Source organism: Onychomys torridus, chromosome 9 (assembly GCF_903995425.1).
Source record: "Onychomys torridus chromosome 9, mOncTor1.1, whole genome shotgun sequence".
Taxonomy (NCBI): Eukaryota; Metazoa; Chordata; class Mammalia; order Rodentia; family Cricetidae; genus Onychomys; species Onychomys torridus.
In genome coordinates, this window is record NC_050451.1 from 3,790,672 (window position 1) to 3,808,886 (window position 18,215).

Genomic DNA, 18,215 nt, shown 5'->3' on the forward strand with positions numbered 1-18,215 from the left:
CTGGGGACAGGGACTATCCTTACTGCTGCTGGCCACCACCCACAAGGGAGTCTGGAGAAGTCACTCGGCTTCTATGAAATGGTAGAGACCTTTATCACATGAATTCCTGTAGCCTGTCAACACTAAACTCTTTAAGATTATGCATTGAGATCACATTATAGTATTTTTCTTCAACACCCCCATCCCCTTCCCACATATACACACTTCCCCCATACAGACAGAAAATAAATAAGTAAATAATAAAATAGGACATTGGTGAATGACCACTTCGCAGCATCCTAGTGTCGATTTTTATTTCTTATTTATTTGTTTCTGTATATGGGGAGAGAGGGAGAGAGAGAGAGAGAGAGAGAGAGAGAGAGAGAGAGAGAGAGAGGTTTATCAGCACGTGTATGTGGGTGAGCATATGCAGGGGCCAAATGAAGATGTTGCATCTTCCACTCAATCACTCTCTGCCTTATTCCCTTGAAGCCAGCTAGTTCCAGTGACCCTCTTGTCTCTGTCCATCCCATAGAGCTGGGGTCACAGGTATACACTGCAGTGACTAGCTTTCTATAAGAGAGTTCTGGGGGTCTGAACTCAGGCCGTCATGTTTACACAGCTGGCACTTTACTTACTGAGTCAGCTCTGAAGTGCCAAAGTAATTTTTTTTAGTAGCAATAAATAATGCCCAGTAGGCTGAGGGGAACAGAAGCCAAAACACAGAAAGACAAGTCAAGAGTTCAAAACCCTCCAGTCTGGAATGGGCTCTTCTGGAGATGACCTCCACATACCCTAATTCTAGCCACTCAAAGAAGTGGAATCAAAATCACTTACCAAAAATACTGAAGTGGGGTAAAGCTTCCAATGTGACAGGGAGAAGGATACATCAACTCCAGAACCCCTGGGTCTGCACTATCTCAAGGGTGGGGCATAAGCTAGCTGACATCGCATACTGCGTGTAGGCAGTACATCTGTTCCAGGGCTAGCCTGAGTCTGAATTGTTCTAGTACCTTCTTAGTTCCAACTGGATGTTCTACAACCCCATTACACTTCAGATGGATCACACTGAACACATGTGTTCGCTGTAAGCATCTCTAATTCAGAACAAGAGAAGAACACCTTCCAGCCATACCTTGAATCTGTGTCAGCCAGTCTGGCTGATTGTAGTGCTCAGAGGAAATAGTTAAAGTGTTGAGAAACACCAGGACAATGACCAGCCAGTAAAACGTGACGGATTTCACGGCAGCCCTGCATCGCCTGCGATTGAATCGGTTCCAGCGACGCCAGCGTCGGCTGAAAAACAAGCAAACATTGTTCTCTAGACCATGGGCAAACACAGCATCTCAGAGGCCAATAAACTTTACTGAGTAACACAAGTTCACATCAGGAGGCTTAGGAAGGAAAGATATGAACCACCAGCACAGAAGCAAACAGACTCCATGATAGAAACTGCTAGTCTTCACATGCAGCTTTCAACAGTATAATCTTGAATGAATTGTGTTATCACTTTCCCTGCTGGTTATAAATAACTCCAGGATCTGATCTGACATATGCAGCCTACAAGTGGGTCGGAGAACCCAGACATCTGTAGACTCAAGTGCAGATTCAAGAGTGCACCGGCACACACACAAAGACCTTGGGGGTGCCATATAGTGCATGATCTGTTTTGGGGGCAGAGGGGCAGAACTACTCAGCTTATTATATGTATCTTGTGTGGTAGCAAAGCAATCCATGACCATAACTCTCTTTTTAGGGAAGCTTTCAATCCTTTCTCACATCCCTAGCATTCCTCTGGTGCCTCGTAGGTGTCAATGATGAGTGGGACATGTGTCTTAAGGCTGAGTCATCGAGTGCCCTTTCTAACTAGTAATGCTCAAAATATACCTTTAGGAGAAGATCCAATATTGAATCGTGTTTTCATAAAAATAAAATGAGCAGAACCAAACAGACACGTGACATGTCCCCACCCACCTTCCGTCTCTGTTTGTGATTAGGGAAAGATATTTTCCCCTTTGCCTGTCTCCTTTTTGGAAAACACTCCCATCTCCTTGCTGTAAGTGGACTGTTAGGCACCACAGACTGCTTGCTGTTCAGCAACCTGGAACCCATGGAGGAACCAGCTGGATTGCAAAGTCCCTTCTCTTCCAGCCAAGCTGTCTCACTGTCCATCAAGAGGGCATTTCCTCACAGGGTGGTGGTGGCACACACCTTTAATCCCAGCACTTCGGAGGCAGAGCTAGGCGGATCTCTGTGAGTTCAAGGCCAGCCTGGTCTACAGAGTGAGATCCAGGACAGGCACCAAAGCTACACAGAGAAACCCTGTCTTGAAAAAAACAAAAAAGTGGGGGGGGGGAATCTCCTCAGAGGTACAACTCAGGAGGAAAATCAAGGCTGCTCCAGTGTCGCTCAGCTGTGTTGCTATGCTAAACACATGCGAGCCAGGAAGCCAGCAACAGATTGGCAAGCTGGGCTTTGCTTTCTATTTTACTCTGCAGTTTCCGACGGGACAAATGGCATCTAGAAACATGATGAGCAGCACAGACTACTCTACTGAGGACTCTAACAGCTCACAGCTGGGCTCTCCTGGGACACAAGGTAGTCCCCAAAGGCTGTACGTGGTGGGTCTGTCTTGCACAGTAGTGACAAGGGAAAAGTGACCTACAACATCTAGAAGGCCTCAGTGTCGCACTCCCCAGAAACATGTAATATTACCAGGTTGACTGCCCCGGGCTCAATGATGTGTGGGTGGTCGGGAGCCTGCATCCCTGAACACTGGCTGTACAGGTGCCTGGTGCTAGTAAATGGAAATAGAGAAGACACTTTTCCAGGGTTGTTGGCCTTAACAGGCACAAAGGGTTATGGGTAAATGACAGCTGCAAATTCACACAAGTTGAGCCCCAGATTTAAGATGTGGGAACAGGGAGAAGGGAGCCTACATGCTCTTTGGAAGAGCCAGAGAAGGCTTGTCTGCAAAGCAAAGAGCTGGGCTAGACCTTAATGACTGAGACTTTCCAGAGGTCGGTGAAGATCTCCCTAGAGGAGACATCAGGCCAAGGACCCTGGAGGTGAAGTCACCAAGGCAAGCCACCTATGGAAACAGGACAGTCTGGGATGGCTACAGAGTCGGGGAGGATTTGGGGAGGGATGTCAAAAGTGGAGGCAGAAGATGAAAGGCACATGCCAAATTAGGAAGCATTTCTGCGGGCTTTGGCCGGCAGATCAACCCTTAAATTTTACTTCAAGCCAGGTTGAGATAGAATTTACATGCAGCAAGTTTACTCTTTTTAGGCCTACACTTGGTCAGAAGTGTAGAACACTTCCATTACTCATCTAAATCTGTCCAGATCAATACTACTGGTCTGTCTTCTACGCCCATTGCGGTGTTTCAATTAGACTGTCAGAAAACCAGAATCACGATAGGTATCCTTTTGAGGCTTTTTTTTTCTCACCCAAATGCTTTTGAGATTCATCAGTATTGCTACATTATCAGTAATTTAAAAAAAAAACCAGTGGTATTGTGTGTGCACATGTGCACATGAGATGTGGTGTGTGGTGGGTAACCGTGCTGCGCCATGTATGTGGTGGTCAGGGGACAACTCTACTGAGTTGGATCTTCTCCACTTTTACATACGTTCTAGGACTCGGGCCACCTGGCTTGCACAGCAAACACCTTCCCCACTAAGCCATCTCTGTGGCCCTCAGCATTTTCCCTTCTTCTTCCTGTCACTGAGAACTATTCTACCACATGGATAAATCACAATAGATCTGCTCATTTTACCAACTGATGGACGCTGGGTTATTCCTAGTTTAAAGCAATTATGAACAAAGCCACTATAAACACATATAATTCTTATGTAGGTCTTTCTCTTACATAAATACCTTAGAATTGGAATTGCTAGGCCATATCACTAATGTAACATTGTAAGAAACTAGTAAGTGTTTTTTCAAAATAATTATGTCATTTAACATGCTGGTCAGTACTCCACAAAAATATCAGTCAGCATCCTTGTCAGAACTTGGCATCATCAAACAGACATTTGAATATGACCTACTTGTATCAGTACACAGCAGTTATCAAATTATGGTTTTAACTCGAATTTTCTGAGTAAACCATGTTCATGTGCGTAGCTATCACGCATTTCTCCTCTTTGTGACCTGCCTGCTGGAAACTTCTTCCCACTTTTATAGGGTTCTTTTGTCACTGACACTGTCTTTACATATTATTATCTCTATATTAGATGCTAGTCTTTTACCAAACATGGTTCACAAATATTTCCATCAGGTCTGTGGCTTATCTTTTTATTTTATAATAAAACAAAGTTAGAAACTTTAATTCTTATGGGGAACAAACTATCAATTTTTTCCTAATATGGATTATAGCAATGAATACAAAGAAATCTTCGCCTAACCCAATGCTTTTTCTCTTGTTTTCTTCTAGAGTTCCTATAGGTTGAGATGTTGTATTTAGTTTTAGTCTACTGTTTGTGTGCACCAGAGAAACGTCTTTAACAGGGGAAGTACACAAAATGCAGGCATATGGCTCAGTGGAGACTTACAAAGTGAACATGTAGTCTGCATCCAGATCAAGAAACTGAATACTACGAGATGCCTTAGCTGTCTCTTGAACCTTCTTTTATAGAAAATCTTTATAAGAAGAGACTGGAGGGTTGATAAGGAAGCAAAATGTGCCTTGTGTGTTGTTGTGCTGTTGGTTTAAAGGCACTGACACCCTGTTCTGCTTCCCTAGGGCAGGACTGGGATACTTAGATTGACTGAAATTTGGGATCCATGCTTAAACTCAAGTCTAGACCAATTCTATGTGAGATTCAGATTTTAAAACATAACATAAAAAGCCCAACACATGCTCTCAAGGGAAAAAAAAAAAAACAACAAAAATGAACAGGAACAGAAGATACTGACCTGAGTTTGGATTTTGAGATAGCCTGACTGAAAGGGAAGAGAACAATGTTAAGACTCCCATTTGGAAGGCCTGAGCATAAGCTCCCATCACTGAAGCAGAGATGGCTCAAGCCATGCACAGAAGCCAGGACTCTGGTCCCCCGGGCCTACAGCCGGCCAGCTGGCGTAAAGGCAGAGCAGATGTCAAAGTGCCACTAGTGTGCCAGGAGGTGGGCGGAGCACCCTTGAGAGCCCAGGCCAGAGAAAACTCTCAGATTTCCTTCCAGAGTGGCCCTGGAAAGGGCACAGATGTGGGGGGCCTTCTCCTGCCACTCCAGTGGAAGCTAGGAGGGCTGCTGTGGCCTGCAAACCCCATCTCAATAGTAGCACCCGCTGCTCCTGTCAGAACAGAATCCCGGCTCTCCTGATCACTGAATGGGGGAGGATGGGGACACAGCATGCCCCAGAAGCTCAGTGTTCCCATCTGTAAAATGGGGGTGGCAAATCCATTCCCATGTCATAGGGAGGGCAGAGTGGGAAGAGAGCAGAGGCAAGATCACTCCATGAGCCATTGCAGTACCACAACATAGTGTGTCATTTTTATAAACTCTGCCCCAAATGAGGTAGAGTTCTCTTAAAAATGACACCTGTGTACTTTAAAGGAATAAGACGTAAACAAGCAGGAAGCAAACAAGTCACAACCGCACAGGGCTCCCCAAAGCAGGCAGTTCTTAGCCCCTTCTGCATTGCTGCCCGCCCACTCCACACCCCCCAACCTCTGCTACTGCAGCCCAATCATCTAGAGAAAGCCTGGAAGCCTTAATGGGATGGTGCCCCCATGGTTAGGAAAGGGTAGTGCAGGCATAGCTCCAGAACAAGGGACCATGAACAGAGGAGATGGGTCTCCAGATCCAGCTGCTGGGGATGAGGCTGGAAGGCCCCTCCCGGGTGAAGGAAAATTTGAGTATGTGGCACATTCTAATCAGCAACTCTGCCATTCAAGCTCTTCCTTCAAAGCACAGATGCCAAACCCAACTGGAAGGAGAATTCGGCCTTTACCCCCACCGCCGACACCCAGAGGGCCCAGTCTTGGCTGCTCCTCTTCTTTTCCACCAGCACCTAATGAACACAGCAGGTGGCTGGGTTAAGCAGCACACTCCCCAGGCTCTGACTTACAGGACAACTTCATAGGCAGAGGCATGTGAGATGCTGGGTTGCCCCAATAGGCCTGGTTCAGGAGGGGGGCGGGTACCAATAGGATGGAGGCGGCCTGTTAGAGCTCAGCTACTCTCTGGCCAGATCCCTAAGACTCCACTGCCTTCTGGGGTATCTTCTCAGCTTTAGCATCTCTAAACTGTGGGGTAAGGAGGATACGCAGCCTCCACACTTACCAGAGACTTCCACAGCATCCCCGGGTCTCGCCTTCACCACTTACATTCTCTGTGTTCACAGATTCAGTCTCACTGGTGGGCATGCTGGCTGTGGGGAGAAGAAAGGCTTTAGAAAGTGTGCTGTGGCATGACATGTCAGGGGCGGGCCAGGTGCAGACTCTCAGGAATCAGGCAGGATGTCAAGGAGCCCTATCAGGAGCACCAGGCTGAGCAGCCAGGCCTCTCTACTGCACATGGACCTTTGCCTCCAGTAGATGCAGAGAAAGTCAGTATCACCTTCAAGAGACAACTCTGATGGCCCAGATGCTTCCCAAGAAAAGAAGGTGCCAAGTCGAATCCAGCCACCAGGCCCAGAACAGGTTTAAACTCAGAATCTCAGCATTACAGAGAATCCACCTAAACACCTCAGTATGGAAATGTTTCTACTGCCCCACCTCAGGAATCAGGAGTTAGTTTCATACCTCTCATGAAAGTTGTTACAACACACTGAAGACCAGCTATTATGGTAGAGGAAGGCAGCACATGATGAGATCTTGCACACAATCCTTTTCAAATGTTGGGAGCTTTGCTCAGTCTGAGGCAGTTGATCTTATATCTAAGTTCCACTGAGGCCAACATACTTTCCAAATAAGCCAGTAAAAGGAAGTAGGAAGAAATGGTCTTGGAGCTAAGAGCAGGTAAGGGCTCTTGCCAGCCACTGAGCAGGGCAGGGTTGACTTCAGTCCCAGGTCTGAGATCTCTGAACCCATCTCTGAGCCCTGTGTCCACATCAGGATCCTCAGAAGTGGCAAAAATGTAAAAGTTGTCCTAAAAGTGCCTGGAGGTCCAGGGAACCCCAGAGCCAACATGTGACATATGGGACCTGGAGGGTGAGGAGCAGGCAGTCCTAAAGGAAGTCACCTCAGGGTCTGTGCAAGATGCTTGTGGATAAAAGATAACTGATTTTCCTGGGGGGGGGGGGGAAGGGCAGCTGAAACTGGAGAAGCCAGTTAAAAACATGTACATCTTTTTCCTGAGGCAGAATCACAGTGAAGGGCTGTTCAGAACTTAAACTACCTATATGAAAGCCTCACTCCTGTGGGGAGGCAGTTCCCTCAACAAGAACACCTCAAAACTGTCAGCAGTGTCTATAGAGCTGTGGTGGACTGTTAGCAGTGTCTACAGCTGTGGTGGACTGTTAGCAGTGTCTACAGCTGTAGTGGACTGTTAGCAGTGTCTACAGCTGTGGTGGATCTTTAGCAGTGTCTATAGAACCGTGGTGGACTGTTAGCAGTGTCTACAGCTGTGGTGGACTGTCAGCAGTGTCTACAGCTGTGGTGGACTGTTAGCAGTGTCTATAGAGCTGTGGTGGACTGTTAGCAGTGTCTACAGCTGTGGTGGACTGTTAGCAGTGTCTATAGAGCTGTGGTGGACTGTCAGCAGTGTCTATAGAGCTGTGGTGGACTGTCAGCAGTGTCTATAGAGCTGTGGTGGACTGTTAGCAGTGTCTACAGCTGTGGTGGACTGTTAGCAGTGTCTATAGAGCTGTGGTGGACTGTCAGCAGTGTCTACAGCTGTGGTGGACTGTCAGCAGTGTCTACAGCTGTGGTGGACTGTTAGCAGTGTCTACAGCTGTGGTGGACTGTTAGCAGTGTCTATACCGCTGTGGTGGACTGTTTGCAGTGTCTACAGCTGTGGTGGATCTTTAGCAGTGTCTATAGAACCGTGGTGGAGTGTTAGCAGTGTCTATAGAGCCGTGGTGGACAGTCTGAAGCCCAGCAAAGCCTGGGAGGGGCTACTTTCCACCAGCTGTGTGGCATCCCTGCTGAGGAGAGAGATAAATCTCACCATAAGGATGAAGGTAGGACCTGACTCACAGACCCAGAGATCAGAGAGGCATGTTTTCCAAGGGCACAAAAAGAAGTCCCTGACCCTGTTCCTTTTTGCAAACACTCAAGAAACTGAGCTCACCCCTGTGGGAGGCTTACCAGCTATGCCCAGGCACACTCTGGCACAGCTTTCAGAAGCAAAGGCCAGATGAGTAGAAGCATGGACTCTGATTACCCTCCTGGGACTCTCCTGTTCCTTTGTCCTTGAATACAAAGCGACCAACTACAAACCTCCATTCGCTTTTGAACCATGAAAAGACAACAGAGAAAAGAACAGATCAGGGCATCTCACCATCTGACACAGAAACACCCTTTACACAGGCACACAAACACACACATAGCTCATCTCCTGGTCTGTTCCATGCTCTCACCTGGAAGACTAGGTTGTAAAAGTCCAGGTCGCTCTTGCAGTGACAAGGTGAGGACCACCACACTAGAAACCCTTTCCAACCCCCACTAGTTCTTCTCTTTGTGAGCTGGGGTAGTTGGTGGTTTCTGAGGTTGAGGTATGTTAACACATGCATTCAAGGGAATCCCCAGGCCTGATCTACCCAACTCTTCCTGGGGACATCCTCTGGGCTTCAGTTTCCTAATGATAGAATGGTAGTGTGTACCATACATTCAGGGCCATCTCTGTCTGCATTAAGTACCTCACAATTCTCATATTTGTCAAACTGAAACATCGCTGTTTTTCAAGAGTAAACTTCAAAACAGACTAAATCCTTGTGGCTTCTACTCTCTGGAGTTTGGGCTCATCAGTGTGTTGTTGCTTTTCATCCCTACAGCTTCATTTTCCAAACAATCTGATGGAGACAGGTGAGTGACAGATAGCCCGTAGAAGAGGTGACACGTAGCTCTGCATTTTTGGCTCTGTGCCAATCATTAGTGACTGACTTTTATTAGCTGTTTCCCAGGCTATGCATAGAGAAAGGCAGGAAACAAAATCCCACACCATGAATGGCAGCCAACACTGGGAATTGTGGGGCCCTGTGGCCAGGCTGCACAGAGGGTAGGGTGCCTGCTCTCTTAGCCTCTCCCATCCATTCTCAGGTATGGTAGGAGAGCACTTCAGAGTGGTGTGTAGTATATCAGAACTAAATTGAACCCACATCTGTGGCCTGACTTCTCCCAGACTCCATATCGTCATCTGTACAGTCAAGAGCACCTACCTCGGGGCTGTAGGCGTGACATAACATGGTGAGGCACACTTGGTGTCAGTCTTAGCCACAGATCATGATGAGCAAGGTGCACAAGCATGAATTCTGCCAATCGTATCAGAAAAATGCTCCAGAGGTTCCCTGAAAGCACAGCACTCCAACATGGATGGGGTCATTTTGTCTTTACTGTCTAGAGGTATCAAGTGTGAATGGCCGAGTACACCTCTCAATCAGCTTTGGCTACCATTCTCTCTCTCTCTCTCTCTCTCTCTCTCTCTCTCTCTCTCTCTCTCTCTCTCTCTCTGTGTGTGTGTGTGTGTGTGTGTGTGTGTGTGTAGTCTTAAGAAGAGTTACTAATTTAGCTTGTTGTGGAGGCAGAAACTCTTTGGTCATAATCATTTATGTAGAGTCCCCAGGAATGTGATGTCTATTCCAGAATGATGTCACCAGGGCTACGGAAGGGAGAGGATGAGGACAATGTCTGCTTGAACCTTGATCAGGACCCTCCATCTGCACAAGGGACCTAAGTTCAAGAGGAGACTGGGCAGCTGTGCTCTGCTCTGCCCTACCCTCTGGCTCTCTAATGCCTTGGTTGCACCAAGCATTTTACCCTTCCCTTTCACAGGAACTTTCATTTTCATATGAATGACTGGGTTGAGCCTCCTTCACTTAGTCCCCAAAGGATCTCATCTCCAATTAAAAACAACCAGGACAGAAGAATCCATCAGTGTTGGAAGAGGCTTCTGAAAGTATACAGCAACTACACGATCCTACAGATGACCAAGCCGATGACTTGCCAAAGAGAGACATAGCTCAGATGCTGAAAGCTTATCTCTGTCCCACTTGGCATCTACCTGTGCAACACACCATATCTGCAGCTTCAGGACAGATGCTCAAACAGACTGGTATACTTGCAGGGTTGGTACATGCTTAAACTCTACAGAGCAAGACCTCCCAAACTGAGCAACTATTATCCACAGGCACACTATTCCCATGTCTACAAACCACACCCAGGCAGGCAGTCAGCCAGCATCTGGAGACAGCAGCAAGCTGTACTGGTGACTGCTGGGACTTTACAAAAGTCAAAACAGGAAGAATTACAAAAATTCATGTACTAAACTCTCAGGCAAGTCCCTGGGTGCCTTTTTCCTAAGGCTTCCACAGCATCATAGGAGACAGTGTTTTCCCCTGGCAAGTGCCTGGGCTCTGTTAGGGTGCAGGCAGACCTCTCAGAACCTCATGCTGTTTGCAGTTTCCATTCACCCACCACAGAAACACACTAGGGCCATCTGCACAGGGAGAAGCTGAGGTCTGTTCCTACTTCAGGTGCTGAGAGCTCGGGAAGAGTACCAGGGGGAGCCTTAACCTGGAGAGAGGAACTGGCAGGAACCTGGCTGCAGCTGTGGGTCAGGAGATGCCAGGAAAGCAGCCTAGCACATCCTGGGCTGAGGCCTTGGTGGTACAGAGAGCCTCGGTCAGGCCCCACCTGGAGCCACTCTCTGAGGAGGCAGGTCATCAGTTTTTCTTTAACTGCACACCACAAAATACACGAAGGACAAACATTCCTCAGGTTAGCTCAACACCAAGCATCTTTAACCAATGTACAGAGATTTCCTTATCAACTTGCACTCTATAGACAACGTGTTTCTCAACCAAATGTGTTGGCTCTATGAATTAAGAGGCAGGCATACATACACACACACATGCACACATACACATGCGCAGGTGCACACACAGATAAACGAGTCTATGAGCGGGTTCAAGCAGACAGCACTTGGGAATGACATTCACTGCTAACAGACGGATCATTTCTTTCAGTGAGGGCAAAGACTCCAGAAGAGAGGAAAGGATGGCTGAGGCTCAACGGGACATGTGTTTGTTGTATCTGTGCTTAGTGACCTGAGCAGCAGGGAAGCATCTCCTCATTTACCTCTGACCTGCTATCAGCACGAAAATCAACACCCACAAGTCATCTGGTTTCAATACCAGCAGCTGCCAGGAGTCTCTTTACATGTCCTCATTCTTCAAGGAGACCAAACTGACAATCCACTGCCCACCACCCTCCTGGGTAGTCAGGAGTCCTGCTGCCTGCCCAGAAGGACTTGAACCTGAGTCCTCTCTCCAGGCCTAACATTTAGGAAATAGAACACAACATATGAATGGCTTCTGAAGAGCCTAAGCCAGCCCCAGGAGCCCTGGATCTTCCAGCCACAGCAGCCCCCAAAGAAGGCTTTTCACATACCACAGTGAAGCTCTGCCCTCCGTCTGGAACCTGCCATAACAGAAGCTGCTTGCACAGATGTCCTGGTACTCTGAGCTGCATTCATCTGGGTGTGCTTTTAAAATTATTTTATCTTTTAAATTGTGTGTGTGTGAGTGTGTGTGCGCACATGTAAGTGTAAACGTAAGCCTTGTGTATGCAGGTGGCCAGAAGAGGGCATTAGATGCCCTGGAGCTGGAGTTACAGGTAGGTATGTGCTGTACCATGTCAGTGTTGGAGACCAAACTCTAGGCCTCTGAAAGAGCAGAATGTGCACTCAGCTTGGCACTGAGCTGTCTCTCCAGCCCCTTTATCCGATCTTCTCAGCATAAGCTTTCTTCCACACTTGGGGATTTCTTTAAGCATTTCCTCTGTGCTACTAAAGCTTCTCAAGAAACCGGGGTGAGGGGCAACAAGAAGCAAGACCAAACAACTAGTCAGTGACAGAACTGGGTTCCCTTCGCAAGGGCCAAGGGATCTGACCTCAAGTTCTTCTGTTTTCCTATCATTTTCAGAACAAGCGTGAGCACTGCCATGCTGTGACAATTCCAAAGGTCCCAGGCATCCCCAGAAGGCACTGGCACATGCTTGTGCTGATGATACATGTTGCTGACACAGGGCAAGAGACTTCTTGGGAGGCAGCCATACTCACTTGGGAAATGTGGGTCAAGGTCAGACCAAGGTCTCCAGGTCTAAAACAAAAATTGTGCCTAGAAGATTACAATTTCTTTGTAACGGTGGAAAAAGTGGCACAATCTCCCTTGCAAGGTTCCTGCGCCACTGTCACCAGCAGAGCCGGTCTGTGTTCCCACCAATATGAGGCCACTCCTCACTCAGGGAGGCCCGTTTCCCAAAAGGATAGGACTGTTTCCTCTATCTGTCTGTCTCAGAAAACTAACAGAGATGTCACAAGCATCCTTAAAATGTCACTGAGCCCAAGCTACTATTGAGGAGGGTGCGCCCAAGGTGGGTTCACCCCTCTTGACAGTGACACCCCCACCCCCGCTAGGAACAGCACCAAAGCACCCTCCTGTTCATCAGCTTACATAAACCTAAAGCTAAGCAGGTCAGCTCCATCCTTGGCCCAACTTGATACCCAAGCTTTATAGAGTCTGTCCTTCTCATCCTCTTTTTGGGGCCCTCTGGGTCAAGTGCTTTCTGGGTGATGATCCCACGATTCCTTCCCTCCTTCAGGTCTTCTGGGGAGGCTAGGATCCTAACACAGTCTCTATCAGACCACCCCACTTCCCTTAACCTCTGAGCTCAGCATTCTTGCAGGAGGCAGTGACTGCTCTAACAAAACCATGCAATGTGTCTGTCTTCTCTCCTAGCAGCTGCCTGGCTGGCCCTACAGTCCACATCTTCTCAGAGATTCTTCCTCTTCCTGACTGCGATCCATCTTGGCATTAGCACGAGGCTGGCCAAGCTGGTAGGTATACCTAGGCAAAGCTTGTGCTGCTGTTCAATTACAGCAGTAACCCATAGACAGCTGGGCAAGGACCCAGTTCTTGTCATAAACATCTCCACGGTAATGACCCTAACTGCTTTGCCAAGGGGTTGGCGGATTGGGTGAGGGTTTTGATCAACATTATTTCAAACATAGCTTTATATTTAACTGTTTCCCAAATAAAACTATTCTCATTGAAAAGATGTGTGTCACCCCAGATTTTTTTTTTTTCCTTTTTGACCTCACTTTTTTTGATCTGTGTCTACTAGCTCTAGCATGGCCTTGGGTAGATGAGCCAGAGACTAGAAGGCCCGGGAGAAATTAAAAACATGTAGCCTGGAGAAAAAAAATACAGCCAAATAACATTATTGGAATGTCTAAACAGTTTAAGTTTAAAAGTATCATTTAAGGAAAAGCATTTTAAAATGTGTCTTCCAGGCTAAGAATATTCACACTGAATCAAGTGAGCTGCCTCAGTTGGTTCAGCTGCTTCTTTACAGGTACAGGCCAAGCAAAAAGGTGCCATCTTGGTAATGCCACACATTTGTGGGAAAGGCAAGAAGAGCACAGCGTGACCAAGCGTCAGAGAAATCATGTAATGGCAACATAGGCATCTTCCAAAAGTACCACACAGCACATGCAGCTCACACGATGCCTATGTGAAAGGAGAGGATACCAGAAATGTCAGGCAAGGAGCTTCCAAAGAGCAAGTCCACCTCAGTAAGTTACCGTGATCTTTAGCCCTGCGTTGTCGAAAGCAGCACAACTTCCTTTTCTTCTTATCCTCCTTAAGCAAGTCAGCAACCGTGACCCCTTTAGGTTGAACACAGGCAATTCCATTAGCGCACAGCAGAGGGCAGCAAGAGCAAATGCAAACATGGTAGCCAAGCAGGCTGGCAGGCAGGAGCTGCTGGTCCCAGGGCACAACAGAGGAGGCCTGAGAAGGCCTCTGATCCAAAGCTGCCACCCCTGCTTTCCTAGGAAGGAGTCTACAGCTTAGGATCTGAAGGGGTGGAGACATGTGCCATAGCTACTACACAACCCGTCCTTAAGAACCTAAATAAACAACCAACTAGCCTACTCGAAACACAGGCTTCCTGTTTGGCCTTGTAGCTAAGAAAGTACTTAAGAAAGTACCCTCTAGGGAGTCAGGGCACCGGGGTAGGGACTGGCAGTGTGATGTTAACCAGGACTGCTCTCTGGGACAGGGAAGATGGCAGAGAAGAAAGCAGACTCTGATTCTGACTCCAACTGTACCTCGCACTGGCTTTAGGAGGATGGGCTGGTTTTGCTTGCTTATGAGATATTAGCAATGGTTGGGGGTGGGATTGCTGGAGGAAGAGGTAATTGGGAGGCACAGTAAGCGATAAGCAATGTGCTTGGTTCCAGCCAGGCCTGGCTGCATAGCTGTTAACATCACCATCACTATAGTTCTCCTGCGGTCACTGGGTCACAAGGTAAACAGCCCTAGCGTTTCTGACTTCTTGCAGTCTTGTGTTCCTATAATCGTGCCAAGCTAGCTAGCTAATCTTTAAGTTAGCATCTACATGCTTGTGACAGGAATGTGGAGGTAGTATAGGGGCCCCTGGGGATAATGCTGGAACATGGGCCTACCCTTTCGTTGGCCCTAACACATTTCTACAAAGGGCATGCTCTCTCAACATTGCGAGCCCCCTTCTCCTAACCTACCCCAGAAGAACGTGATACAAATGTTCAAATACTCATGTGTCGGAACGTGGTCCATGAATGAAGCTGTGTGAGGAGATTTCTGAGACCTTGTGAGAGAACTCATGGGAGTTTTGTGACCTCTGTTCCTCCATAACCTGGGCTGTTCCTGGAATGTGCTCTCACGGCCCTCCCAGTGGAGTGGACAGGAGTGAGCTGACTTCAGAGTATGCATCACAGCTGCCTACCGTTATGGTTCACATGCCTCTGTGGAAACACATGCTTTTGCCTCATGCAGCCTGTCCTTGTGATCGCTCACTTTACTCAGGTGACTCCTCCGAACTCTCAAGAGTGTACACTGCCTGATGCTCTGAATAAGGTCGGCTATCACATGAGACTTTAGTCTGCCTCAGTTTTAGGCCCTGCCTTCCCAGCTTCCTGCTGCTTCCAACTAGAGCAGTAACACTCATGGAGGTGTGGAGCCTGGGTTCAAACCCCAGCTTAGCGACTCTGGAACCACGCAGCCTGGCGAGGCTACGTAACTTGCCTGTGCTGTGGTTTCCTCATCTATCAAGCTCCTGTCTCCTAGAGCAGTGTGAAGGGGAAGAGCTTCTGTGCCCACAGCCCCAGGGACAGCACCTGAGGCACACCAAGGGCTTGAGAAATGCAAATCTGTGACCTTTGAGTCAATAAATAACAGAATGCTTAAAAGTGTGATGGATGCCACACCACACACCATCCCAGAGGACAGAAGGTCAGGGCCGATGATGGCTCCCAAGACTAACCAGTGCACGCGTTATCAGACCTCTGACCCCAGAGGGTGGCTCTCCCATCAGTCTCCCCAGTCCAGAGAGGGCAGATGACCAGGACATATTCACCGTGGGCCACCCACTGCTGCTGTTTGTTTTGCAGCTTTTAGTAGAATATTTGCAATTCTAAAGTTCTTTATGGGGATACTTGGTGATAAAAGGCAATCCTATAAATAAAAAAATAATTAAATGCAATCTTTTTTGCCTGTTTGTTTTATTTGAGATAGGTCTTGAAGGGTAGATAACCTTGAACTTCTTATCCCCCTGCCTCAACTTCCCCAGTGCTGAGATTATGGTACACAATGTCCAGTTTATGAGATTCTAGGGATCAAACCCAAGGTTTTGTGAGTGTCAGGCAAGCACTTACCAACTGAGCTATGCCCCTCAAATACAGCCTTTCAAAATCAGGCCAGCAAAGTGCCATGACTTTTATTTGCAAACAGGTATGCCCCCCATTATGCTCTGCTGACCTTTGAAGCAAACAATTCAGGAAATAAATAAATCAGGTAGCACAGGCTAAAGGCAGCCAGGTGCCCTTGTGTACTAAGGTCCACGGGAGAGGCGGGGAGAGGCAGTGGGGCATTGGCCACCACTCTAGGACAAATGAAGGAGCACAAGGCAGTGAGGTGATGGGGCTTCAGGTACCTCTCCTTCTTTCTTTGGGCTGCAATTATCACTACTTAGAGGGATTACTGGTCCCTAAGAGTCCTCACAAGGAGGCTGCCCTGTTTCATTTGGTCAGAATTTTAGAATGAGCTCCCTTTAAAATGGTTTCTTTATTTTCAATGTTTTTTTTTAAACTAATCACTGACAATGAGAAGAGATTAAAATAGAACTTTAGGCTTCCAGATTTTAATAGCCCTAGAATAACACCATTGTTCATGAAGAAGCAGCTGCACATGTCCAAAAAAAAAAAAAAAAGCATCTCACACACACACACACACACACACACACACACACACACGCACACGCACACGCACACGCACACGCGCGCGCGCACACACACGTATATGCACACGCACAAGCACGCACAAAGACTTGGCAGTTTCTTAAAGATTTGAAGCTCAGCAAAAAATTAAATAAATTATCCTTGAAATTTCCCCAAATGCTTAGGGACTAACTTCTGAGATAATTTTATCTATTTAATTCATTGTGGCCCAGCAGCTTTCTAACAGTGAATCTACACTGATGGTATCTTAAATAGTCCAAGGATACTCACAGGAGGCTCCCCTGTCACCAGCACTGGACAGCTAGGTTAGAGACCAGCCCTCCTCAGCTCTCCAGAGGATTCTTAGACAAGTGGGAGATTCAGTCACTGACACAGCTCAAGACTCAGAGCTCCCTGTAACTCTCTCCCAGGAGCAAACAAAGAGAGGTCCCCTGCCATTGGCTTAAAGGACCAGAGCCTCTGAGCCAGGGAGTGGGAGCCAGTCAGGAGATCCTTAGGTGGACTGTAAGGTACAGTCAGGGTCGGGTGTCGAGACTCAGCCCACTCAGCCGCACCACGTGTACATCTGAGAGCAGATGATGCAAGGCTTCCCAAGAGCTTGACTTCACACCTGCTCCCTGACAGCAGGCCCGAGAAACCAGAAATGGACCTCCTGAGCCAGAAAGCAGCAGTGCCTTGAATCTCAGGCGGCACAGGGGTGGGAGGTTTGGCTGCCATCCCTCCGCAGAACTTTACAGTTTCTGAACCAAAGTATCGATCAAGGATCCTGAAAGAGGTCCTCAGCCTGAGATTGGCTGGAGATCAGGGAGAATCTTCAGAAACCCGCTACACGGGCCAAGTTCTGCCAGAGTCAGATGGCAGCAAGAACCACTGGAGTCGCAGCTACAGGACTCCCACCCCAGTACCGACGACAACACCCAGTCAGGAATGACCCTCAGTCCGCGTTCATCTAGTCCAGTGCTCAGCTGCCAGGGAGGACTTCTTTTCATATCCTCAACCCCTCAACATCTCCGGAGGAAACTGCCAATTTGCGTGGAAGATCCAGCTGGAGACAGTAGCCAGTCAGATCGACACCCTAACCCAGTGGGATAAAGTCAGGATTCTGGCACTGTACTGTCCCCTCCCCGAGACGTTCTAGGAGCAAGGGCTGAGTGTGAGGCATAAGGTGAGGGGGATCGTGGACACCCAGGGGTAATGCTGACACCATAGTGAGACCACAACACCTCCATGTCTCCACCTGCTAATCAGATGCACAGGGACAGTCCCAGGCCTGGCACCTGCAGGTGGCAGGGCCACCCCTGTTTGGCAGTCAGGGACACATGAGCCTTACTGAAATCCCCCCACTCCCCCAGAGCCGTCTGGAAAGAGAAAGCCTCAGGTGAGGAATTGCCTCCATCCGTCTGCCCTAGGGGTGAGTCTGTGGGGGCGTTTTCTTGATTGACAGTTGGTAATGCAAGGGTCTAGCCCACAATGCACAGTACCATCCCTGGACAGGTGGTCCTGGGTATATCAGGAACTGAGTAAGCCAGTTGGTTTTCTGGCCATAACAGAAAAAAAGCAGCTGGCCGCCATGGCAACGCCAGGTGAAGCTTACCAGAAGAGCTTCTCCAGAAGGTTCAGGGAGACTCCCTTAACCCTCACCAGGAGGAGACTTGGGGCCCTCCTCCCAAGTCATGTGACTCTCACCATGGTTCTCGAAGCCTAGGATCAGTTCTTTTATTTAAAGCTCTAATCACTGAGGCTCTGGCAATGTGATGACCCCAGAAGCACCACAGGCCTCATGCCACA

At 48.0% G+C, this 18,215-nt stretch overlaps 1 protein-coding gene across 12 annotated transcripts in view; it reads right to left on the reverse strand.

Moving 5' to 3' along the window:
• The window catches only part of Cacna1d (calcium voltage-gated channel subunit alpha1 D), a 307,097-nt gene that overhangs the window by 85,647 nt on the left and 203,235 nt on the right, over window positions 1-18,215 (reverse strand). For 6 of the 12 annotated variants that reach the window (XM_036198987.1, XM_036198993.1, XM_036198988.1 and 3 more), the window contains exons 10-13: window positions 6,273-6,360; window positions 5,941-6,000; window positions 4,903-4,929; window positions 1,115-1,275 (exon numbers count right to left, since the gene is read on the reverse strand). In XM_036198987.1, coding sequence (XP_036054880.1) covers window positions 1,115-1,275; window positions 4,903-4,929; window positions 5,941-6,000; window positions 6,273-6,360 — 336 coding nt within the window. The remainder of the gene's footprint in view (window positions 1-1,114; window positions 1,276-4,902; window positions 4,930-5,940; window positions 6,001-6,272; window positions 6,361-18,215) is intronic. The other 6 variants (XM_036198994.1, XM_036198989.1, XM_036198990.1 and 3 more) reach the window with 1 other exon arrangement.